Source organism: Rhamphochromis sp. 'chilingali' (assembly GCF_963969265.1).
Source record: "Rhamphochromis sp. 'chilingali' genome assembly, chromosome: 5".
Taxonomy (NCBI): Eukaryota; Metazoa; Chordata; class Actinopteri; order Cichliformes; family Cichlidae; genus Rhamphochromis; species Rhamphochromis sp. 'chilingali'.
The window spans coordinates 44280084-44306771 of NC_137932.1; the positions used below are offsets into that span (position 1 = coordinate 44280084).

The 26688-nt window shown below is 47.2% G+C and overlaps 2 protein-coding genes across 6 annotated transcripts in view; one reads left to right on the plus strand and one right to left on the minus strand.

The window, feature by feature from the left end:
* Window positions 1-1370: 1370 nt before the first annotated feature.
* Window positions 1371-10931, minus strand: LOC308396574 (atypical chemokine receptor 3-like). Of its 5 annotated transcripts, none has more exons than XM_080881991.1 (3): window positions 10862-10931; window positions 6820-6991; window positions 1371-4116 (listed from the first exon to the last, which is right to left on the minus strand). In XM_080881991.1, the coding sequence occupies exons 1-3, from the start codon at window positions 10914-10916 to the stop codon at window positions 3003-3005; spliced, it is 1341 nt and encodes a 446-aa protein (XP_080738117.1). In that variant the 5' UTR covers window positions 10917-10931; the 3' UTR covers window positions 1371-3002. The 5 variants fall into 5 exon arrangements, with proteins under 5 accessions (XP_080738117.1, XP_080738119.1, XP_080738120.1 ...); XM_080881993.1 differs by having other exon boundaries at window positions 6887-6991; window positions 10862-10877; XM_080881994.1 differs by lacking the exon at window positions 10862-10931 and having other exon boundaries at window positions 6807-6866.
* A 594-nt stretch (window positions 10932-11525) lies between these two features.
* Window positions 11526-26688, plus strand: part of LOC308396573 (protein NLRC3-like) — a 42458-nt gene continuing 27295 nt past the window's right edge. Inside the window, exons 1-2 of the mRNA XM_080881990.1 lie at window positions 11526-11624; window positions 15436-15593. Of these exons, the coding sequence (XP_080738116.1) occupies window positions 15554-15593 (40 nt within the window). The 5' untranslated portion in view covers window positions 11526-11624; window positions 15436-15553. The remainder of the gene's footprint in view (window positions 11625-15435; window positions 15594-26688) is intronic.

A 26688-nucleotide genomic window follows, 5' to 3' on the forward strand; every position in this document is an offset into this window, starting at 1 on the left:
TGCTGTCAAATCGGTTCACTGTCGCACTCACTCGCTTCTCTCTCCCGGAAGCTGTCAGAGCGGCTTTAAACCCTGGTCACATGGTCATGCTTATCCAATCTGCAGCCCGGTGCTCTTCCTGAGAGGAATAACCTGCAGAGACTCTTAAACATAGTAAAAAACACAAAACAGCAGCTACACAAACATCTTATGGCCTCGGGCCGTAACAGCCTGATTTCCACTTACGAGGACATTACACTGCCACTGTTCTAACGAAATTTAAAGAGAATGTCCTAATATGTGTGGATATCAAGATCATTCTTTGTTTTTACATTCACCAGGTCCCAATTAGCCCAAATAGCAAAGAGAAATTAAAAATGTATGTCATGAAAGAGTCATCCTCACTCCTCTTAGAAATGAGCTCATTTACAATATAAAAGGTTTGTCATTAAAAACAGCTTTCAGTGCACATGTTTCCATGTGAGTGCAGCGTGTTTTCCACATGCCTTGACACGCTTCTTGTGTATTTGTAATATTTCTGGTAGCAGCTGTTTATCATTCCAGGCTGGAGTGTGTGTGTGTGTGGTGGAGGTTTCCAGTAACTACTGGTGACTCAGGACTGGAACAGTCGGTTTTCATGGTAAACGGGCTGGTTCTCAGAACTCTTTTCCACTCTATCTGAGCACTCAAAGCATTTTATACAACTAACACATTCACCCACTCACACAAGCACATTTTTCTAAACTGTTTAGTGCTTACTGTCATTGGAGAGTGTCTTGCCCAAGGATATTTGGCATGCAAACTGGTGGAGCCTGAGATCGAACTGCCAACCTTCCAGTTAGTGGCTGTAGCTCAGGTGGTGCTCTACCACCTGAGCTACAGCCACTCCGCTTTTTGTGGAGCGTTTAGTTGGAGCATCACAAGAACTTTGTTTTGGCTACAATAGGAGTTTCACATTCACCGCCAAAGCAGCAGCCCCCACACCATGCAGGTTGAATCATTCCAGCCCCTCTGTGATGCTGCTTTCCCTTCGCCAGCTACGGGAGTAAAAGTTGTTCAGTCTCCCGCCTGTCTCCATGTCCATCCCGCAGCAGACAAGTGCTGCATTTTCCTCACCGCAACCGGTGGCTGCTTCCAGCCATAGCAGCGCCAGGCTCCACGACCACGGCTTCCAGGAGGAGGCGACGTCCACGTCGCCACCACAGCTTACAGCAGCATGAGCTATGAAGAGACTGTTCATGTTCATGAAGTGAATAAGACTGAGAATTTACCCGCCAAGTCTCCCTCGGACTGTCACAGTATGCAGCACTGTATGAATTTGTGAAGAGGACCCAAAATGCAGACATCAAGGAAAGTGTAACAAAACTTGAATGTTAACAAAAAGTGAGCTGTTTAATAGGCGGATAAAAAACATTACAAAACAAAAGGCACACGGACACTGGAGGAAAGCTAACAGAACTAAACTGGGAAAACTGAATGCTGACCACAAAATACAAAGAGCAAAACCTTAAACGTAGAAAATCCTGGCAACATGGAGACGTGAAAACATGATGACCACAACAACAAACACACAAACATGAACCACACACACACTCATCTTCATCTCCATCTTTATTACAGAGTGAACCTGAAGCAGAAACAAGCAGGAACGAGCAGGAGATCATACAGGAAACAGGAGCTTTTTTACACAGTTTGGTTCTAGTGCAGGAGCTGTAATACAGAAATGAAGCACATCGTCACAGTCTGGTAACCTGACAGCAGACAGATTAAATATGCTGATAATGAACAAAAAAAACAACAACCTTTGTTTCTTTCTGAGTTTCAAAATAAAGTTTCCTGGAAAGAGCATGTGGATATTTGGCAAAAACATTACAGAAAACAAGAATTTCTGCCAGAGACAGAAAGTTCTTCCTAATATTTTGTTGTTAATGTGATGTTTGTGCGTCATTCGCCAGTTTGAACCCAGAATTTCCTGTTAATAGTTTCCAGCTTGTTGGACAGAAACGCGTCCACAGATTTCAGGGTCGTCTCTGAAGGTGAAAAATGTTTTTCTCCATCATGTTTCCACCTCCAATTCATATAAAGTGGAAAAAAACAACTTTTTTTTTACTGCCTTCAGGTGATCCTGTGAGTTTCAGGTTCTTCAGGTCATCTCTCAGGCGAGTTTCAGCCCTCAGCTCTGACTGTCAGGACAAACAACTACATGACTGAAGGTTTGTGGATGCTCACTCTACATAATCCAGTGTTCCTCTGACCTGTGAACTTCGGTTAGGTGGTGAAGGATCTGAGCCAGGCTCAGCGAGTAGCTGTTCCTGACACTGACCTGCTGATGTTTGAGCCTTCATTCATTTTCTATGTAAGAGAGTTATAATACATCTAGGAGGACATGGCTTTCACATTCAGTGCATTATGTTGGAGTATTTAATACACAGAGTGTGTCAGAAACAGGTGAAACCTCAGTGAGTTAAAGCAGCTGATCGGAGCAGCGCTGACACGTTTAGTCATGCTGTCCACAAACCTTTGTGCTGTCTTTGTTTTGATTACTTAGAAACAGCAGAGCATGAAGAAAAGTCTTTTTTTATAGATACAAATGATTACCTGATGGCCAGAACGTCTTTCTGTCACCAGTCGATCCAATAACATACGACGTGTCAAATAGGTGTTAGGATGCATTCCCGAGTCCTAAAAAGCTTCTAATGACGCAAAAAGCATTCCCAAGAGACATTGGCCATTAGGTCAATAACCCATCCAGGAATCACAGCTGGTGCGGTTCACCTGGCTCAAGCTGGAAAAGACTGCAGCTAGCACTAGCAGATGGAGGAACCGACTGCAGGTCCTGAACGAGTTGAGCCAGCCCAGTCCATTAAAACTGCTAAAGCACGTACACCCTAACCTGGTGCAGGTCTGAAGGCATACTCGTCGTTGCTGTAGTAGTTCCTCTGGATGAAGTTAGGTGTGCCACCAACAGGGGTAGGTGGAAGTTATTTACAAGTCTTTGAATGAGTCCTGGAGGGCTCTGAAGTTCACATCGGGCTGTCCGTGGTCATTGCTGAATACTCGGTTTCTGAGACATGCGAGGCATCGATGAGCCTGGTGAGCCCGGTCTTGGTGGAGTACTTGAAGATGAAGGCCTTCATGAGGTCATAGCGGTAGTTCCTGTTCAGGGAGTTGTACAGGATGGGGTTGACACAGCAATGGACCAGCGAGAAGCACTGTGTTAGGTGCAGCGACACGTCCAGGAAGTTCTCCAGCCGGCAGCTGAAGGGCAGGAGATTCAGCAGGGACAGGGTGTCCAGCAGGAGGACAGTGTGGAATGGCAGCCAGCACACCAGGAAGACTACAATGTACGTGAGGATGATCCGCCGGCTGACGCGCCGCTCCTGGTCTGAGGTGGGAGGGATGGCCGTTGCCAGGAGTAGGTAGAAGATGGTGATGACAGGGAAGGGGATGGCGAAGCCGAGCGCAAAGAAGCTCAGCTGGATGCCCACCATCCACTCCTTCGGGTTGCTGGGCGGGTACACTGGACGGCAGATGGCGCCATCATAGTGCGCTGACTTCACCGCCTGCAGGAAGTAGGTGTCTGGGATGGAGGCCACCAGCGCCATCATCCAAACCAGAACACAGATCAGCCGGCGCACCACCTTCTTCCTGCGGCTGTCGGGGGTGTCGCCAAACAGCGTGACGGACAAGTAGCGGTCGACACTCATGCAGGCAAGGAAGAAGATGCTGCTGAAGAGGTTAACGCTGAAGACCAGGTGAGTAAGTTTACAGACGGATTCTCCAAACGGCCACTGACCGCCCTTCAGCAATGAGGTCACCCAGATCGGCAGCGTGGCCACGACGCACAGGTCAGCTATGGCCAGGTTCAGGATGTACAGGTGTGTCTCATAGCGGTTCCTGTCGGATCGCAGGTTGACCCAGACCACCAGGGCATTGGCGGCGAGGCCCACCAGGAAGATGAAGATGTAGAGGACGGAGAGGGTGTGAAGGAAGGCGGTTTGGTTGACGGTGCCCGAACACCTCAGCGCCTCCACGTGGGACAGGTTATGGTCAGCGGAGGTCAGGTTCAGCTCCTCCCACAGCTCAATGAGCTCAGAGAGGTCGTTAGCACTCAGACTCATGGCGACGAGGTTACACCTGGAAAACAGGGAAAGTCAGAAATATTAAATAAAAAACAAAGATGTATTTTTGATAAAAATACATTTAAATTAATGCACTGAATAAATTTCACATAATAAAAATAATAATAAATAATATGAAAATGTCATAATGAATAAATAAACCCCCAAACAACATAATTCATAAAATGTAAAAACTGTGTATTTGACTATGTGAAAGTAAAGTTTTCTGAAAGTATTCAAATTTCAAATTAAAATCTTGATGTCCATTCAGCCCACGGACCTCAGGCTTGTTTATAAAAGCAGTGTTTCCCACCAAACTCCATTCAAAGATTCTTTAATTTAAGAATTTTCTTTGCGCTCCCAAATAAAGATTAAAGCGGACAAAGCTGAACGGGAGGTCGTATCAGGCGTATTGATTACAAGCAGGTTCAGGACTCCTGCTCACAAACTGTGGCTCTCCGTCAACTCGACCACACAACGAGAACACCAGCAGCTGGACAGACAGACGGAAGTCAGAGCAGGTCAAACATCCAGACTTCATTAACAAATTGAAGTGACTGAACCAACAATAACGTCAGTGTGTGATCAATAACATGTGAATGAGCTGAGAGGTCTGAAGGTTTTACTGCTGCGTTCTTTTTCCTGCTCCCGCTTGAGCAGAAAAAAGATAACCACGTCTTCCTGTTTTAACCCTCGGGAAATTCATCAGGTGCAAAATCACTAACTGAAGATCGATAAGTTTGATTTGGCAGTGAACACAGATTTAACACAGGAAATAATAAAAGACTAATATTGGAAACAAGACACATGCTGATTATTTGCATCAATAATCTGTTCTTCTGCTGCGAGTGAAACTCTCACCAAACTCCATTAAAAAATTCTCAGATTTAAGGGTTCTTTGACTTTTGGATGTTTGGGAGGGAATAAAACCTATAAGATATCAGCTTATTCCTGACAAAATGTTAGTGAAAATCAAAAACCTGTCATATTTTATTAGTTAAAAGGTCATTATGAATAAATGGTCTTAAACGTCTCATTCTTCTGCCTCTAAAACTCCTACATCATAACATCGAAAGCTTTACTTTCTCATTTTAGTTCATTTTAATCAGATCAACATTACTATGAATAATTCTTCCTGTGGATTCAGAGCATATTTTAAGATTAAAACTGATCTTTATGAGTCCACGTTTGTTTTGAGAACATTAAAACCAGAGAAGAAGAAGAAAACTGAGCCCTCAGACAGCAGACGGAGGATGAAAAGGAGGAGGAGTGTTTTATTGCTGCTGCACATAAAAACTCTGTAGGGTGCTTTAGACTGAAAGGTCATGACCTTCAAAATCAAATTTTACCGCAGCGCTGTGACAAAGAGTCAATTAGCTCGCCAATAAAACTCTAACCGGTGTCTTTTAGACAGAAAGTCTCAGATTTTACCAAAAAAAAAGCATCTAAGAGCTGAGCTCAGCACCAGTCCACACACACACACACACACACACACACACACACACACACACACACACACACACACACACACACACAGCTGATAATTATAATGAAGACAGCGGGCCTCGGTAGGCTTTAATGCATTACAGTAAATATGAGCTCTTTATCATGTGACTTACACACAGGTGTGCATACAGTAAGCACCAGCTTTGATGCTTTAAAAGAGTGGAAGCCAACAAGGCTCAGCGCAGCTGTTTGAAACATCTGGATGAACCTCCAGCCACAGACACACTGTTACATCTGTAATAAGTGACAGCGTGTCTGTGTAATAAAGCAACGTGGGTCACACCTGTGTTTACCTGCCGGGCTCGTGCTGAGTCCTCATACATACAGTCAGCACGGAGCTCCATTCAAAGGAAATCCAGGTCCCTGAACGCAGGGTGAGCCACCAGTCAGAGGGCCATAAATTGGCCTCAGCGCCCTCAGAGCCAGAGTCCGTTCAAAAATCCCCTACGGTTCGTTTGGAGTTTGAGGCATTTCAGCATGAAGTGTGAGGCCTGAGCGCTCGCACCGCCCCCTTTGTAACTCGGCTCAGGCGCCGTGGACACAGCTTTGCACGGACCCACTCTTTAACCCTTTAATCCCCGGATCTTCCTACTGCAGGCGCAGATCTCACTAAGATCCACGACAGTTCACGTGCCTGCGCGCTGAAATCATCTCACCTGCAGGCACGTGCACGCTACAAAAACAGCTCATGTTGGCGCGTGCACACGTTAGCTACCTGTGTGCACGCGCGCTGAGCTGACTGAGTACTGCGGGTTAAAAATGCGTTAAAACGTCCGCTAAGTAAAGTTTGCTGGTAAACACAAACTGCCTAATGCAAACACGAGTGTTCGCAAACGGACAAGCTGCGTGCCGAAGGCACGGCGCGACTCCAGCGGCTCGTGGGAACTTTCAGCCGTCCGCATGCATGAGACCGTGCACGTGCCCGCACAACTAAACTTAAATAGGACATTTTTTAAACCGAGTCTGGCTAAGCCGCTGCAGAAATAAGCTTTTCCGATCAGCTTTAGTGGAGCACAAACTGGAGCAATAACGAACTCCATTTGAAAAAACGCCTGATTTAAGAATTGTTTGCTCGATGGTGAAAAGTAAAGTAGTGATATTTAAGAAGACTGATGACAGGCTTCCTGTCGGCGCAGAGTCCGCTCTGCTTCATTGCCCGTTCATCTCTGAGTCACACCTGATGCTATAAACAGCTTTTACCTGTATCCCTAACCTGTAAAAACATCTCTTTTCCCAGCGGACCCTGGAGCAGACATCAGCCTGAACGCTGCACAACTTACAGCACAAGAAGGGCGGCTCGGTCCGGATCAGTCCGGATCCACGGCGGGTCAGAGGGCACAGAGTCCGGCAGAGGGTCGCAGGCGGTCTCCCCGGGTCCCCCCACACTGCGGTTTAAATGAGAGAAGAAGAAACGCCCACAGAGGCAGCCCCACTCTGCGTGATTTATTACAGCTTCAGCTGCGGAACAATGAAACTGCGGAGGCGTGAGAGAAAGCGCCAAAAACAAAGAGGAACGGAGGAAAGGAAGAAGGAACGCCACTAAACTTAAATAGTACATTTTTTAAACCGAGTCTGGCTAAACGTGACAGCCGCTGCAGAAATAAGCATCAGGAAGAAATAAAACATCCACTATTAAAACTGGTCAAATAAAATATAACAAAATAAATAAATTCATTACAAATAAATGCATAACAATCTTGTTTTTATTAAAAGTGAGGTTAAATTTCATAAAACATGTTTAAAATTGAATACTATCCAAGAACTACATGGTAATATTAAAAAATAAAATAGATATGATTGTATTCTTTCAGTATCATCAATAATTTACCGCATATTTATTCGTCTTTTATTTTCACATGTTAAATGAACCTCATTAATAAAGCTCTGATGGCGTCTGTAGCTTGGACCATCAGTCACAGAGGCCTGTGGGCTTCGAACCTCTCAGCAGTCCCCCCTCTGCTGTGTTGGCTCAAACCTGAAGGCCTTCCCTGATAAACACGTCTGCACGCAGCAGGTGTTTCTCTAAAACCTGTTCACTCCTGTCAGCACTAGCCTTTCCAGATGTGCCAGCTGTCAGCACCATCAGCAGCATCTAACACTGATCCCTGCACACAGAGATTCCTCCAGATTTTCTGTCTGTGGATGAAATGACATTCTACAGATGATGAAACTGAAACTGTTCTATCTAAGATGCTCTTCTTATACCCAATCACAGTATGGACCTGCTACCAAATAACCTTTTCAGCTGCTAAATGTTTCTACAGCTGTTTCTCCTTCGTCCCACCTACTTTTACAAGTTTATGTTGCCTGGTTACAACTTTCTGAGACATTTTTCAGCCACCAAGCTCAGTTTTCTTTGTTCTAATGTGAATAAAATGTTCTCTGTTATTCATGTTTGAAACGTTTCACAACTTTTTCAGGACTGAGTTGAAAAACATCAAATTAAACCAAGTTCTGTGTGAACCACAGTGTGGAGTGATGTGGGTCAGAATTTCAAAGTAAAGTCCAGACTGTATTTTAAAGATGGCTGTCACTCATAGACTCTGAGCTGTACTCAGACACATCCAAATAAAGTCCAAGAACTTCACCAAAACGGAGCTTCAGACATTCAGGCTGTTATTGTGAAGGAGCTAACACTGTTGCAGCTTTAAAAGTGAAGGATTTTAAAATAAAACCACAGGCCCTGGTGTGCTGTGGTGTTAAAGGCATCTGAGGCAGGTTTGAGTGTAAACTCTACAAACAGGAAGCCAAACAATGAACACAGCTGAGTATTTGAATTCACAAACTTTATTCATAAAAATAGTGGGCTTCCTCCTCCTCGTCTTCCTCCGCTCCCTCAGAGGAACAAACACCGAGGATTCCCACAGACGAGGAGGAGGAAGGGGGGGCTCCCGGGCCTGCTGGTCACTGTGGCAACAGGCCGAGGTCTTCAGGTATCCAGATTCCAGGGCTCAGTTTGACCACAGGAGCTTAGCGAGCCCTGTCTGACCTTTGACCTGCAGCACACTGCTCATGTCAGCAGCAGCAGTTTGACCAAACACAGCCAATTAACTGTAGCTATAGACAGCAGCAGGAAGGTCATGCCCCCAATAATCAATGATCAATAATCATCAGTCATCATGAAAATAAATACAAATATTTACAGAAAGAAGAAGAAGTAAAACATTTAAAAACATAAAACAGATAACAATAAAGAAATAATAGAAAAATAGTTATTTATAAATGTATAATGAATCAAATAACGTAAAGTAAAACAAATAAATAAAAAATAACTGACAAAAAGTCAATAAAACCACGAGAAAAACACAAAATAAATATAAATATTCAGGAACTTTAAAAATAAATAAAACAAACACAGAAAACAGAATAAATAAAATGACAATTAAAATAAGATGATAATAAAAATACTTTACTACTATGATTAATAAGAACAACAATAACAATAATAATTTTAGTCATGATGATGATGATGATGCTGTGCGAGGTCGCCTCAGGCTGTCTCGGATGTTTTTTGTTTATTATTGTGATTTTATCGTCCAGCTGCACGCCGTCCTTTGCAGGAAATTGACGTCTCCCAACAGGAAGTGCTCATTCAGCTGCACCTGGGGCACTTCCTGCCTTGTCCTGAGAAAATGAAGCTTCACACACACACACACACACACACACACACACACACACACACACACACACACACACACACACACACACACACACACCTACCTGGTCCTCTGAGTGTGTGTGAGACAGGAAGTGGAACAGAAGTGCACACAGAGCTGCCACAGACTCACCTGACCTCACCTGTTTGCCTCTGACCCACCAAGATGCTAACAAATACTTATTATACCACTACTAGTACTCAGTACCAGTACTTCACACAGTGCTAACAGCACCACAGGTACTACTGCTGCTGCTGATCACCACTTGCACTCATGTATATATCATGTATATATCTATCTATCTACTTAGCACTTTTAATTCTTATTCTCATTTTTATTTTCATGTCTATTTAAGCTTAATTTATAACAGTATTTATAACAGTATGTTTGCACTGCTTTATTACCTATTCAGGTTGTAAATTACGTTTTTAAAAAGTAACTACCGTATTTCCCGGACTACAAAGCGCACCTAAATATTAGCCGCACAAGCTAAAATCAGGGGAAAATCCTGTTTTGTACATACATTAGCCGCACCTGACCAAAAGCCGCAGGTGTTTCAATGTTGACTTATCATATGTAAGAGAATATGCACAAAGGGAATTGTCAGGAAAGAGATGGCTGTTTGGAGACATCACTTTTATTAATATTTTGAAAAACAAGTTATGGGTACATATTTGCACATGTAGTACATAACAATAACCTACAGCACACCAGAACAATAGATTCGGCCTACCTTTTAGGCTCAGGTGCAGTGACACAGCTTTAACAAGAAGAAAAGTCAGTCATTCACCACCATCTTTCTCTTCTTCCTACGCACTAAAACCACCAAAGTCCTCTTCTCCAGTGTCGGATACAAACAGGCTCATGATGGCTTCGTCATCCACTCTTCTTCTCTCCTTCGTTGTCACTTTCAAAACCAAAGAAATCCTCATTGTCAGTGTCAGAGTCGAACACCCTCAGAAGGGCTGTGGCGGTGTCCTCCTCTCCATCATGCAGCAGTCCAGCCCTTCAAAATCCGTTGGTGATCGTGGATGTTTTCACACTTTTCCACGCTGTCAGAATCTACCGGTGGAGTTGGGCATAACTTGCTTTTTGGGCATAACTTGCAAGTTTATCGCCGCTCATCATCCACGACTCCCGCTGAACGCGTAGCGCTACTTTGAAGTTTGTTTTTCGCGCTACTTCGTACGGCACTACGTTGCCTGGCGGACGGACATGTGACTAACATACCACTCTTGAACCCCGATCCTTCCACCAGGCAACGTAGTGCCGTACAACAGCGGAACACACAAAACAAATCGTCTTACGATATGACAAAAATCACGGACAATCCATAGAAAAGCCGCACCTGACTAAAAGCCGCAGGGTTCAAAGCTTGTGCAAAAAGTAGCGGCTTATAGCCCGACATTTACGGTAAGTACTTTTGAAAGCAAGTAATCAGAAAAGTAATGGGATTACTTTTGGGGCAGTAATCAGTGATTAGTTACTGATTACTTTTTTCAAGTAACTTGACCAACACTGCCCGTGAAAGTAGAAAAGCTCTATATAAGAATCGGTCCATTTACCATTTCATTGAGAGGAACTACAGTTAAAACTCACCAGTCACAGAGTGTCCCTGACTGCACACTGAGAGGTGAGACAGGCAGACCGCCATTACTGTGTCAGAGAGGCATCTCAGTGGATCGGACTCACGGAGCTCTGTGGGTGGTGTGGATGCCACCCAAGTGGGATACATTCATCCTCTCAGGGCTCCTCACTGTGTCAGCTCAGGATCTGTGGGACGGAGAACAGTCGTGTTTCAGGTCCAGACACATCCTGAAGGAGAGTGATTTAATCAGAGAGTCAGATGAGGAGAACAGAGGAGGAGATCAGAGCCCTGCTCCAGTAAACAGCTTCCACAAACTCAGAGTCAACAGTCAACAATCAACATAAACGAACTCTGGTTGATGTTGATTGTTGACTTTCTCCTGTGGAGACCTCTGTGTGGTAGGACTGTTTCATTTTCTCATACATGTTTCAGTGATTCCACTGACTCCCTCCTCTCATGCTGACAGGGTGTCTCGGTCCTGTTAGACACTTTGTTTTCTTCACTCTGCTGATTTTTCTCCACCAGACTGTGAGTCATTTTTCATGCTGGCCTCTATGCTGAGGAATGCTCATGTGAGTTTATCTCAGACATCACAGTCAGAGTTCATGTCACAGCAGTTCCATAGTTCAGCGAAGCACACGGAGACACGAGGCAGCCACCCCCCGTTTAAGACAACAAGATTACAAGCAGCTGTGGATCAGAGGACTTGGAGGACTCGAAAGACTGCGGTCGACCTCAGCAGTCTTCAGGAAACCAGGTCTCGGTGTCACTGCGGTAAGTCTCTGATGATTCTCTATCGGTCCGTTAGCATCAGACTGTGAACCAGGACAGAAATATTAACCATGAAAGCCTGAAATTTTCAATTATTAAATGTATCCTTTGGGACAGATGCATGAAAAATGTTGGAGTACTGAAAGCGTCCAGCACTCTTGCAAAGTCCCAGGTGTGAGCAAACGCACTAATAAAAAACTTCATACTGTAGAAGATACCTAGTGAAATCATTTTGAAATATTTATATTTCTCAGTGGTGCAAAAATAAAGAATACTTTGTTTACTCGGATACTTTGTTACTTTGTTGGATGGAGCAAATATGACCATCTGTACCACAGAGATCATCAGCACATAGTCTGATCCCAGATTCCAGATGACACTCTGACTCTGAAAATAATCTTGGTAAATAAGTGCATGTGTGTACATATTTGTGCATATCCTTCATGTTTTATTTGGGAATATTAATGAATTGTAGCTCATTGAATTATCACGAATGTGGATTTTTTATGAATATGCCTCTGATATGTTTTAATGTCTCTCACATTACAGCTCCGCATTCACTTTGATGCTGAGAGCAGAGAAAATGTCAGATCTTTATCTTTGTTCCTTATCAGATATATTTATGCTCCAACATACGCCCCTCTGACTCCGCCCCTCGTCTGTCGCTTCCTGGTTCACACAGCTGATGATCACATGAGAGCGCTTCACTCTGCAGCAGACCATCTTCATCTATGACGCTCTTATCTTCAGTCTGTCAACGGTGTGGGACAAAGATGCCACCATTGTGGTTTGATCTGTTCCTCTGATTGGATCACAGAAGTTCATTCCTGTTATGTTTCAGGCTCAGACTGTGATCCTCCAATCACAGCACTCTGATATGACGATGTGATCTTCACTGTGGCGTGCTTCTGTCACCGCTCTTCTTTTTTCCTAGCTCCTTACTGCCGTTCCTGCCCCCCTTTCTGTCATGTCAGGACTCAGGATCACTGCTGGGAGTCTCTGATCATTCAGCTCTCATTTTGAACAGCAGCAAACCAAGCTCAGTGCTCACTGAGACCACAGACTGCTGACACTTTACCATAAACAACACTCCAGCTGTCAAACATGAGAGGCTAAAGTGAACTTTATCAGAAAACCACTCAGATCTGAAGTTTCACTTCCAGAAATGAAGCAGCAGTAAAACAGTAATGCTGAGGACAATCAGCATGGACATGTTTGATCAAAGAGTCCCTGAAACATCATAGACAGATGTTCACGTTAAACGTTATAAATGAAGGGTTGGAGTGGCGACCTTTGGCTTTGTGGATATGTTACCTTCCTGATGAAGCCCTTTCTGTTATTGTTGATGTGAACAGTCACATTATCCCAGCACACAGTCAATATTCATCATAATGAATCCAGATCAGGCTTTCCAAACATCACAGGACAGATCCAGAACAGGCGCAGCAAAAATAGGTACACCGTTTGCTTAACTTGAACACATTTCATTGATCTTAAACTGAAAGCAGGTTAAACCACTCTTCTCCTGACATATCTGAGGGTTTCTTCTGCGATAACCTAATTATTATGGAGACCGGGATCTCTCTTTCCAGACTATGGTTCCAGTTAACATACTACCAAAGCTTCTCAGGTAATTCAAATTTGAGAGGTTTGCAGATTCCTGCTGTTTCTGGATTGTTTTTCCGCCTCGTGTCAGATTATTTAAATCTTTGAATTTTCATTTGCTGGGAACGTCTAGCAGAAGCCCCAGTCCGCGAGGTCTTCAACGCACACCTCCGGCAGAGCTTCAATAGCATTCCGAGGGAGACTGGGGACATTGAGTCTGAATGGACCATGTTGTGGTTGCTCGTTTTCCTTTTGTTTTGCTTTGTTCATTTGTCTCTTTTAATTCTATTTTTTTGTACATTTTCAAAATGTTCAAAATAAAGATTCAATCAATCAATCAAACCATGTTCAGCGTCTCCATTGCCGAAGCTGCTGCATTGAGCTGCAGCTGGAAGGTGGTTGGTGCCTGTCGTGGTGGTAACACCCGAACCAAATGGTGGACACCAGAGGTGAAGGGAGCCACCAGGCTGAAGAAGGAGTCCTATTGGGCTTAGCTAGCCTGTGGGACTTTGGAGGCAGCTGACAGGTACCGACAGGCCTAGCAGAATGCGGCTCGGGCAGTGGCTGAAGCAAAAACTCAGGTGTGGGAGGAGTTCAGAGAGGCCATGGAAAAAGACTTTCAGACTGCCTCGAAGAGATTCTGGCAAACCGTCAGGAGTCTCAGGAGGGGAAAGCGGTGCTCTACCTGCACTGTGTATAGTTGGCTGAGAGCTGCTGACTTTGACTGAGAAAATTGCGGTGGAAGGAATACTTCGAGGACCTCTTTAATCCCACTGACAATCCCACCTCATCCGAGGAGGAAGCAGAGTCTGGGGATGATGGGGATGACCCGCCAATTCCCGGCCCCGGATAAAGCTGTCATGGTCCTGGGTCGTGTGACCCAGTGTGTTATGCTTAGCCTATTTTGATGTTTATTATTTTAGGTTCTCTAAGGTAGTCCAGCCATTTGTATATATCACCCCTGCATTACGTCTCCCTTGCCCTTCGTGTGTTTATGTCTGTGTGTCTTGTACTGTCAAGTTCATGCTGTCAGTTATGTCACCTCCCCCTGTACTATGTCTCCCCGGGTCATGTCTCATGTTTCCTGTTTTACTTTGAAGGCCTGCATTCACTGTCAGTGTATTCAGTTTTACTCCTCCTGTCCTGTCGTTAAGTTCATGTGTGTCAGCTGCGTTCCCATGTGTGGTCACTTCCCCTGATCATCCCTCATGTGTATTTAGTCTCTGTGTTTCATACAGTCTGCGTCGCGTCGTCTGTGTTCCCACCCTCCGTGTTTCCATGCCTGGTCTGTTGTCTTCCAAGCCATAGCCTCACCATCGTTTGTTCCCAGTTCAGGTTTCTGTTTAGCCACGTTATCCCTGCTGTATTTGTACACCTTGTTTTCAGCCATATTAAAGGCTCGCCTTCTCTTAAAGCTCACTCCCGTCTGCTCACTCGTGTACGCACCTGGGTCCATTACACGCATTCTCCACTCGGTCCGTCACAGCGGACCGTGACAAAAGCGGAAGAAGATGGATGGATGGAATTTTCATTTGCTGATGTGGGAGCAGGAGGAGGTCGGGGGTCCATGTTATTAGCTAAAGTCATTTTAATGTCTTCAGGCACTGATGTTCCACAGCCCGGGGTAGGCAAGAACTAAAAACATAAAAAAGAAAAAGATAAGGACTTAGTAACAATAACTGAAGGGACACTGGATTATATGGATGGATGGATGGATGGAGCGACCATGGTTCAGGGGGTTGGGAAGCTCATCTTGTAACCGGAAGGTTGCTTGTCCGATTCCCAGCTCTGTCTGTCCTGGTCATTGTGTCCTTCACCCAACCGCCTACTGGTGTTGGCCGGAGGGGCCGATGGCGCGATATGGCAGCCTCTCTTCTGCCAGTCTGCCCCAGCGCAGCTGTGGCTACAACTGTGATTTGCCTCCACCACTCTCACATTCCACCAGTGTGTGAATGTGAGAGTGAATGAATAGTGGTGCTGTAAAGCACTTTGAGTGTCTAGAAAAGCACTATATGAATGCAGTCCATTATTATGAATGGAGGGATGTATAGACCAGTTTCAGGCCTCAATGGTGTTCACTTAAAAGTATCTGAACTCTCTTGGTGTGTGAATGCCATTAAAATAAAAACCCCTGTGGGCTTACTTTGTGTTTGGATAATGGTGCTGGTGGAACATGCTGTCTAACATGTCACTCCAAAATCTCCCACAGGTGTTCAGCTGAGATCAGCACTTCATCTTCCTGCTCATCAGAGCATTCAGCAGTTCTACCGACATCCACCTCTGCATTAGAGTTCCCACTGGATCATCCTTAGGTTTATGTTGTAAGGATGGATGGACCTGTAGAGGAGAAGAAGATGGGATCTGCAGGTAGGAGATAAGTTTGTCTCAGTACATGTTAATGAGGCAGAAACACATGCAGTCCAAGCTACCCAGTCATAGCTGTTGTTGTTTCCATGGAGAACCTGCTGCTCTTCATCACTCAGACCCTTAATGTCAGGGTGGCCGGACTGGAGATGCGCTAACTCCATAGAGGGTGTCACACGGTTTTCTCATAGAAACTCTGAGAAGAAAAAAAATCTGATCTGGATTAAAAGAGATATTCATTCAATTCAATTCTGTCCAAATTTATTTATAAAGCGCCAAGTCACACAGTCGCCTCAAAGCACTTTATATTATAAGGCAGATCCTACAACAATACATACAGAGGAAAAACCCAACAATCATATGACCCCTATGAGCAAGCACAATGGGAAGGAAAAACTCCCTTTTAACAGGAAGAAACCTCCAGCAGAACCAGGCTCAGGGAGGGGCGGGGCCATCTGCTGTGATTGGTTGGGGTGAGAGAAGGAAGACAGGATACAGACATGCTGTGGAAGAGAGACAGAGGTTAATAACAGATATGATTCAATGCAGAGAGGTCTGTTAATACATAGTGAGAAGAAGAAACACCCAGTGCATCATGGGAATCCCCCAGCAGCCTACATCTATTGCAGCATAACTAAGGGAGGATTCAGGGTCACCTGGTCCAGCCCTAACTATATGCTTTAGCAAAAAGGAAAGTTTGAAGCCTAATCTTGAAAGTAGAGATAGTGTCTGTCTCCTGAATCCAAACTGGAAGCTGGTTCCACAGAAGAGGGGCCTGAAAACTGAAGGCTCTGCCTCCCATTCTACTTTTAAATACTCTAGGAACAATAATATGTATATCCATATTGTTGTGCTGTGCACTGAACTAGTGATGGTAAATTTGATTCTTTTTACTGAATCGAGTGTTAATGAGTCACTCACCAAAGTGAATCGGATTTTTTGAGTCATTTGATTCACTGAGTCAGTTGACCAGAGAGTGCGAAAATTTTACATTTTCACTCAAACTTAATTTGTTTCCCTTTTCATGTAAATCCCACTGCTAAGACGAATGATTAAAAAAAAAGAACACACCTATTTTATAGAGAAAAAAAGAGCAAAAACATTTCTAAAATTAAACAATTGTCATGGTCCTGGGTCGTTGACCCAGCGTTTTGTGTTTTGTGATTATTTCCCTCTGTTCTAGTTATTCTGTGTCCTCCCCCCTTGTGTCCGGTTCGGGTTCTAGATTTCCTGTTTTGTTCTGAAAGTCTGTGTCTGTTGTCATTGTGTTCAGCTTGTGTCCTCCAGTCATCATGTGTATTCAGATCAGCTGTTCTTCCCTCCTGTGTGTGATTACCTGATTACCTTGTGTGTGTATATTTAGTGGGTGTCGGTCTGTGTTCGTTGTCGGCTCGTCTGCATTCATCCGTGTGTCTCTGCGTTCTATGGTGTTCCTGTCTCTGCGTCTCTCTGCCCTGCACCCTTTTGGTATGGTCCCAGGTTTGTCACTTAGTTTCTCCCAGTTTAGGTTTCCCTTTGTAATTACTCATGCTTCATTGCCTGTTTTTGCCACTACCACCCTGTAAATAAACGTCACTCGTATCATCAGTTTGCTTTCTACTTGAGCTCTCAGCTAAGGCGGTCGCACTTTTCTCCTCTCCTCCTCACCCTTATCTTCCCTGCTTAGCCTCTATGTCCTTGTCTTGTCTTGTGTGCATTTACTTTCCCTGGAACAGTCTCTCACTGTCGTTCTCTAAAACCTAAAAGAGAATTATGGATTTGATCAACTGGTCTCTGAGTGCTATTGACACCCTTTTCTCAACGAGAAGTCTGGGCTCGGGAGAGCCTGAGTGCCCTGGAGGGACTTTCCCTGCCGGTTACACGATGGACGGGTGGCAGAACTGGAGGACCGTGTGCCTGGCGGGACTGTCGATCGAGGACACTGAAGATATCTACCTATTCGGAACCATGATAACAGGGTTCATGCTGATCGGCGTTGGCTTAGCCCTGGTTTATCAGAGAAATAAGAGAGCGGAACCGGCTGTTCAAACCCCCACAAGGCTGCCCGCTGGATTCGAAGCGACGGGACGAGGCGCGACCTCTCACAACGAACGTAATATGGTCAATACCTTGGAGACGCTTACAGCTGCTGTGAAGGCTCAAAACAACACCATTGAGCGTATGAGGGGAAACATCAGAGAAAGGCCTGCTCAAAATGACACCCTTGAGCGACAGTTGGAAAACATCGCGGAACGGATCACTGCAGTTGTGAGGTCTCAGAATCAAAAGACTGACAACACCATGGAACAGAAGTTTGATACCATCATGGGGAGGCTCGCGGCTCTCCAACGGGAGATCGAGGGACCAGTGTCAGAGGGCTAAATTCGAGCTGCTCACAAAGGAGAAATCAACAATATTCAACATTTGGACACCACGGCGCCAGCTGCTAGGCCCAAGGCTGGAGCCCACCAAAACAACTCCCTGATAACGACTGTGTGATGACTATTCTTCCCGTCCCATGAAGGCCACCTGGGTTGGCTGGCAGACTGTTTACTTAGCCTGATAGAGCGAAGGACACTGTCTCAGCTAAACTATGGACACGCACACACATACACTTACACTGATAGGCACTCACTCATCCCCCCTCCCTTTCCAACGCCTTTGATGCTTGTTTCCGGCGAGGGAACACGGCGGGTCTGTGTGCCGCGCTGGAATGATAGCGCTGTGCAGGGTGGCTGCTGTGTTTCTTCAGATTACTCCTCACCCCCCACCCACCCCTGTGGCTTGTCATGTCTTCACAATGTTGTGCTGTGGACATTTATGTGCTTTTTTGTGCAAAGGAGTTTTTTTGTTTCCTGTTCTCATGCTGTCCTACCATGGAAGCACAGCATGAGTAGGGGTCTCTTTTTTCCTCTTGTACTTTCCCCACTGTAGTGTACATTTCAATGTTTTTTCCTGATTCTACCAATCTCCGACCTGTATCCCCATGTAATGTTTGTGCTATATGTGTAAGGTCGGGGGGGGGGTCCCATTTCACTGCAGGGCAACCTGCATGTGACGAATAAAGCTTTGATTGATTGATTGATTGATTGATTGATTGATTGATTGATTGATTGATTGCTGCATCTTGGGTCCTCCTTTTCCTCCACTCCACACGGCTCACTCCGCCAGCCGTGACAGTACGAGCCGACCAGACATGGACCCAGCGGCATCCGCACCTCCCGAGGAGCTTCGGGAGGAACTAATTGACTCTGTTTCCAGGTTGGTTAACCTATGGCTCGAGCATGAGGGGGAAGAGTGTCTCCGCGCTGTAGAAGCCAGGCTACAGCAGCTCATCTCTGCTCACTCCTGGCTGCTGGACTCTCTTCACCCGCTCGCACAGGACTTCATACTCAACGAACTGCACCTTCACCCACCAGCCGCTACCGCTTCCCAACTCAGCCCGGCGGCGAAGATTTTGCCCGGCCCGCCGGAGGTTTTGCCCGCCGGAGGTTTTGCCCGGCCCGCCGGAGGTTTTGCCCGGCCCGCCGGAGGTTTTGCCCGGCCAGCCGGAGGCTTTGCCCGGGAGGAAGCGACGATCGCGCCGTCGGCGCATCACCCCACAGCCGAAGACTAGGACTTTGGAACTGCCAGCTGTGGTGAGTGAAAAGGACCCTTTTTCTGTTTTGGACTGTGTGTCTGTTTATTCCGGGGCTGTGTTTTTTGAGTCGGCTGCCCTGCCAGTAGCTCAGTTAGCTGCCCAGCAGCCACTAGCTCAGTTAGCCGCTCAGCCATCATCTTCACCAACTCCTCCTGTACAACAGGTTAAGTCCATCCAACCTGAAAAGAACTATTTTTCACCTGTTCATGTCAAGCAGAGAGACACACCACATAACGCAGTAATCAGTCCCCAACAGAATAGAATAGAATAGAATTCAACTTTATTGTCATTGCACATGCACAGGTACAGGGCAACGAAATGCAGTTTGCATCCATCCAGAAGTGCTTAGTGATATAGATATATTACAATATATATTAGCAATAATATAGATATGTAAGTATATTACAGAAATGGGTCTATTATGTTATAATGTACACGGTATGAAGTATGTTGTGAATATTCTATAACTATAAGTATGTACAGGCTGTAGTGAGTACAAGCTATGTACAGGATATGAACAGGATATAAATATGAAAAACTATACAGAATATGAAATAAATAACTTTACAGGAATCTGAGATATACAGCTATACAGAAATGGGAACTATGCAAGTTGTAAACAGTTGTAGGGTTAAAAATTATCGTATGTACAGAATGATTGTTTACACAGGGCTATACAGTAGTGCAGTTAAGGTAAGTGAGGGTGTGGATAATTTCTACAGAGGCTATATAAAGTGCTAGTGGTTATGAGTGGTGGTTCACTCCATGTTATTATTGTGTGTTTGAGGGTACAGTTGTCCATTGTGTGTGTGTGTGTATGTTCAGTCCATGAGTTAACATGGGTCAGATGTCAGGAGGCAGAGTTCAGGAGTCTGACAGCTGTGGGGAAGAAGCTGTTCCGGTACCTGGTGGTCTTAGTCCGGAGGCTCCTGTAGCGCCTCCCAGAGGGCAGGAGGGTGAAGAGTCCATGTGATGGGTGACTGGGGTCTCTGATGATTTTCCCAGCCCTTTTCAGACACCGCTTCCTGTAGATGTCTTTTATGGCAGGAAGTGGTGCTCCGGCGATGCGCTGGGCAGTTTTCACGACCCTCTGCAACGCCTTCCGGTCCGAGGCAGAGCAGTTCCCGTACCAGACTGTTATACAGTTGGTCAGGATGCTCTCGATGGTGCAGCGATAGAAGTTCACCAGGATGTCTGAGGACAGGTGGTTCTTCCTCAGAGTCCTCAAGAAGAAGAGGCGCTGGTGAGCCTTCTTGACCAGCTTGGAGCAGTTGGTCGTCCAGGTGAGATCCTCGGAGATGTGGACTCCCAGGAACTTGAAGCTGCTCACACGCTCCACAGCCGTCCCCTTAATGTGGATGGGTGGATGTGGGTCAGCATTCCTCCTGTAGTCCACGATGAGCTCCTTGGTCTTCTCGGTGTTAAGCAGCAGGTTGTTTGTGTCGCACCACTCAGCCAGACGATCCACCTCCTCCCTGTAGGCGGCCTCATCGTTGTCACTGATGAGGCCAATCACCGTGGTGTCATCTGCAAACTTAATTAACAGCTGGCCAGTACAGAGACTGTGATGCACTCCAGGGCATCCCCAGAGGCTGGGTTCCAGCCCCTGATCGACTCTGGACCCCTGGAAGTTAAGAAGCCAGCTGAGGACTGCATCCGGCTGTCGCTGCCTGAGCTGAGTCAATGCTCCGTGCAGCTGCAGTCTGCCTTGTGTTTGCCAGAGGCCCGTGCGCCTGCTGGTTCTGACCCGTTCCTGCCAGAGGCCCGTGCGCCTGCTGGTTCTGACCCGTTCCTGCCGGAGGCCCGTGCGCCTGCTGGTTCTGACCCGTGCCTGCCAGAGGCCCGCGCGCCTGCTAGTTCTGACCCGTGCCTGCCAGAGGCCCGTGCGCCTGCTGGTTCTGAACTGTGCCTGCCAGAGGCCCGCGCGCCTGCTGGTTCTGACCCGTGCCTGCCAGAGGCCCGCGCGCCTGCTGGTTCTGAACTGTGCCTGCCAGAGGCCCGCGCGCCTACTGGTTCTGACCTGTATGTTCCAGGGGCCCCGGTGCCCACTGGTCCAGAGACTGTTTTCGCTGGGGGGCCCGAGGAGCCCGTCCAGCCTCCTGCTTCGCCTGCTGGGGGGCCCGAGGAGCCCGTCCAGCCTCCTGCTTCGCCTCCTGGGGGGGCCCGAGGAGCCCGTGGAGCCCGTCCAGCCCCAAGACTCGTCAGCTGGAGGGCCCGAGGAGCCCGTCCAGCCCCCTGCTGCAACATCATCATCTGCCTCGCCTGGCCCGGCTGCAGCATCATCATCTGCCTCGCCTGGCCCGGCTTCGGCATCAGCTTCAGCTTCGCCTGGCCCGGCTTCGGCATCGGCTTCAGCTTCGCCTGGCCCGGCTTCGGCATCGGCTTCAGCTTCGCCTGGTCCAGCCTCTGCTTCGGCCTCGTCTGGTCCAGCCTCTGCTTCGGTCTCGTCTGGTGCTGCGACGGCCACGCCACCTTCGGGTCCCGAACTACCGCCTCGACATCGGCGGTCATCTGCCAGGCCGCTGGTGGAGCGTCATCGTCAATATGGACGACCTCCTAGATGCCGCCGCTGCCTTCCGCGCGGTCGGCCTCCAGACTTGTGTCATCGCCGCCGTTGCTGTCTGCACGGTCGGCCGCCTGAACGGTTTCCTCGTCGCCGCCGTTGCTGTCCGCATGGTCGGCCGCCTGAACGGTTTCCCCGTCACCGCCGCTGCCGTGTGCCTGGTCGGCCCCCTGAACTGCCTCCGCTCCGCCACCGCTGCCTTCCGCTCGGTCGGCTTTCGGAGCTGTGTCGCCGACGTGGCCGGCCTCAGAAGATGAACTGTCCTGGACTTCTGAGTTGTCAGCCTCCGGGCCGGCCTCCTGAACTGTGTTTTGTTCTCGTGCTCCAGCATGTGTGTTTTTGTTTTGGACAATTCCCTCGGTTCGCTGGAGCTTGTTTTGTTCGGTGTTGGTCCCTCCGTCCTGGGCCCCCGCCGCCCGCCCTGGGTTGGTCGTCTGTTTTTGTTTTGGGCTGTCTGGAGCCAGCCCTTGGAGGGGGGGGTACTGTCATGGTCCTGGGTCGTTGACCCAGCGTTTTGTGTTTTGTGATTATTTCCCTCTGTTCTAGTTATTCTGTGTCCTCCCCCCTTGTGTCCGGTTCGGGTTCTAGATTTCCTGTTTTGTTCTGAAAGTCTGTGTCTGTTGTCATTGTGTTCAGCTTGTGTCCTCCAGTCATCATGTGTATTCAGATCAGCTGTTCTTCCCTCCTGTGTGTGATTACCTGATTACCTTGTGTGTGTATATTTAGTGGGTGTCGGTCTGTGTTCGTTGTCGGCTCGTCTGCATTCATCCGTGTGTCTCTGCGTTCTATGGTGTTCCTGTCTCTGCGTCTCTCTGCCCTGCACCCTTTTGGTATGGTCCCAGGTTTGTCACTTAGTTTCTCCCAGTTTAGGTTTCCCTTTGTAATTACTCATGCTTCATTGCCTGTTTTTGCCACTACCACCCTGTAAATAAACGTCACTCGTATCATCAGTTTGCTGCATCTTGGGTCCTCCTTTTCCTCCACTCCACACGGCTCACTCCACCAGCCGTGACAACAATTTCCTATCAAAATTGCTTAATAAACATTTATTTTGTTTATTTGTATTTTATTAGTATTTTCCTTAAGTGTGTTAAATATATATTTTCTCATCTAAATGTCCACTGCGCTGTGAGCCAGGGGGCGGTAATGCGCCTTAACATTGGTTGCCAACCAAGAAGAAGAAGAAGCTGTGAGCCAGGAGGGAGGGGGTGAGTGAGTGATTCGTTCGCTCGCTCTATGGCTGTGTCCCAATTCAGGGTCTGCACGCTTGAAGTACGCACACTACGCGTACTACGTACGGTGCGTACTATAAGTACGAGAAGTGCGGAAGTGAGAGGCTTGTGAAATGGGACGGTATACGCTTCGTCACGCTGTTCAGGTTGCCTAGTAACCATGATACTAACCGCGAGACACGTTACATACAGCTTTGATTGACAGAAATGAAGGAGAAAAATGTTTTGTTGGTCATTCATTTTTGTCATGACATCACTTTAGTTGAGTATCTGAGGCTGAGACCACGGGACTGTGAAACATGATTGTTGGGGTTCATTTCTGTGCTGAACAGTCATTTAAGATTAGTTAGTAAATAACAATTAGTTAATGTTGTTCATGAGACTAAAGTCATCTCACTGTGGTATTGTAAATATAATATGGCCAATATTATAGGGCTTTGGAGCGTGATGTCACGGGGGTGGGCGTGGAAAGGATTTTGGCCCGATCCGCCATTTTGGGGGTCTAGCGCAAGTGAAAAGGGAGCGAAGGCACACACAACAGCCATGGTTCGTATTTGCCGTGTGGTCGGCTGCAATGTTCGATCACACGACCGGCAAGAGAATAAGCTTGAAAATTGTTTATCTTTTCATTCTTTCCCAACCTGGAAGCAACACGAGGCAGCTCGTGTATCGATGTTAGCAAACGAAGGCGTCTAGCCTGGATAGCAGCTGTGAGACGAGCTGACGTGCAGTTCTCTCCCATCTCCAGATATCTGTTGGTGCTCCAGACATTTTCATTCCAGTAAGTTCTAAATATGTTCATATCACTCTTTATAGCCTATTAGTTTTATTTTCGATGCGCTCTGAGGTCATAGCAAATTAGAACAAACATCCTACTGAGTGATTTTGCAGAACTACCTTCTATGTTTCACGGAGACATGGCTGACCCCCACCGTGCCGGACCAGGCCGTAACTCCGTCGGATTCATTCTTTGTGCTCCGCGCGGACAGAATGGCAGAGTCGAACAAAACCAAAGGTGGAGGAGTGTGTTTCATAGTAAACAGAAAGTGGTGTGATGCCAGGAGCATTTCTACTCCAGCGGCTGCTCGCCACATCTGGAGTTCCTGAGCATTAAGTGCCGCCCTTTCTATCTGCCCCGTGAGTTCACCTCGGTCATCGCCACGGCGGTCTACATCCCACCCCAAGCGGACACAGGTATGGCTTTGTCCGAATTACATGATGTGCTGAGCTCGCTTCAAAACAAGGACCCGGGCGCAGCCCTCATTGTAGCAGGAGACTTTAACAAAGCGAACCTCAGACAAGTCATGCCAAACTTTTACCAGCATGTCTCGTGTCCAACGAGAGGGGATCGGATTTTGGATCACTGCTACACGCCATACAAGCAGGGCTACAAAGCTGTCTCACACCCAGCTTTTGGGAAGTCTGACCACAACGCCATCTTCCTCATCCCCCAGTATAAACAAAGCATACGGAGGGAAGAAGTAACCACGAGGGAGGTAAAACGGTGGACTGCCCAATCAGAAGCTACGCTACAGGACGCACTCAACGATGTCGACTGGGACATGTTCAGAGCATGCGCAGTCGACATCAACGAGTTTACGGAAGTAGCAGTATGCTTCGTCAATATGCTAGCGGAGGAGATTATCCCCACTGCGAGAGTCACCACATTCCCAAACCAGAAACCGTGGATGGACAGATCGATCCGCACTGCAGTGAACGCCAGGACCGCCTCCTACAACGCGGGTCTCGCCACTGGCGATATGAGTGCCTACAAAGCGGCCTCATACGGCGTGCGGTGAGAGATGCCAAACGCCGGTACCGGGAACGTGTGGAGTCCCGCTTCCACCAGGGCGACACACGGAGTATGTGGCACGGACTACGCACCATTACGGACTACAAAACCAGGGACACTGCGCTGATCAACGCTGACTCTGCATTCACCAACGAGCTGAATCGGTTCTACGCCCGTTTCGAGGTTAGCCAGGCGGCTAATGCTATCTACCGCCTGACTACCGAGGACAGTGACGTCATCAGCGAGAGACCGGTGACCAGCATCGCGGAGCATGACGTCCGAGCGGCACTGAGGAGAGTGAACACAAGGAAAGCGGCGGGGCCAGACGGCATCACCGGCCGTCTGCTGCGCTGCTGTGCTGACCAGCTAGCAGGTGTGTTCACTTACATCTTCAACGAGTCCCTGGCGAAGTCTGTGGTCCCCACATGCTTCAAAAGATCCACCATCATCCCTGTGCCCAAGAACAGCAAACCCTCATCCCTGAACGATTACCAGCCAGTTGCACTGACCTCGGTAGTAATGAAGGTGTTTGAGAGGCTGCTGAAGAACATCATCTCCTCCTCCATCCCAGACACCACAGATCCGCTGCAGTTTGCCTACAGATCCAACAGATCCACAGAGGATGCCATCGCCCACGTCCTACACACCACTCTCAGCCACGTGGACAAGAAACAGGGTAACTATGTGCGAATGCTGTTTGTTGATTACAGTTCAGCGTTTAACACAATAGTGCCCTGCAGACTGTTCACAAAGCTGAGGGATCTGGGACTTAACAGCCGTCTGTGTGCATGGGTGTTGGACTTCCTCACTGGCAGAACTCAGGTGGTGAGGGTGGGTAGTAGTAGTAGTAGTATAGTATTTATTTATTGTCACTGTCAAGAACAATGAAATTGCGTTTGGGGCTTCCATACAACCCAAAAAAAGAAGAAAATAATAAATACCCCTTAAAACCCAAGTGTACATATTTAACCCAGTGTGACTCCAATGCAATAAGACAATCCTTAGCAATAATGTTCGTAGAAATTCAGACAAAGACCTGAGAAACATGACAAAATACAACAATGCAACCCATTCAATATTATTGTACTGTGAGATATGATATCAGATATGATAGTTATCTATTTAAGAAAGAGGGGGGGGGGGCAGGAGGGGGAAGAGAATAAAGATATGATGCACCAATGCAGACCAGTTCATTGCTATTAAGAAGTTGGATATGGTTATTGTCCGTGAGAGGGGGGCAGAGAGTTCAGGAGCCTCACAGCCTGTGGATACAGGCTGTTGGCCAGTCTGGATGTTCTGGCCTGTATAGACCTGTACCTTCTCCCTGAGGGCAGCAGATGGAAAAGGTGGCGCGCAGGGTGATGTTGGTCCCGCAGGATACTGTGCACCCTCCTCAGACAGCGAGTGGGGAAGATATTACTGATCTCTGGCAGACTTGTTCCAATAATTCTGCCAGCTTCTTTCACCACCCGCTGGAGTGCTTGCTGATCGACCTTGGTGCAGCTGGGGAACCACACTAGAAATCCATACGTCAGAACGCTGCTGATGGCACAGTTGTAGAAGTTCAACATCAGAGATCTGGGAATGTGTGCGCTCCGCAGTCTCCTCAGGTAGTAGAGGCGCTGTTGGGCCTTCCGTGCAACTGAGGTGATATGGTTGCCCCAGGACAGGTCCTCGGTCACAGTTACCCCCAAGAATTTAAAACTGCTCACCCTCTCCACCGCCTCACTGCCAATGAAGAGAGGCAGATGGTTGTTATGACCCCTCTTCCGGAAATCTACAATGATCTCCTTGGTCTTTTTGGTGTTTAAGACCAAGTTAGTAGATGCGTCTCTAACAGCATCACCATCAACAGAGGAGCACCTCAGGGATGTGTCCTCTCGCCACTGCTC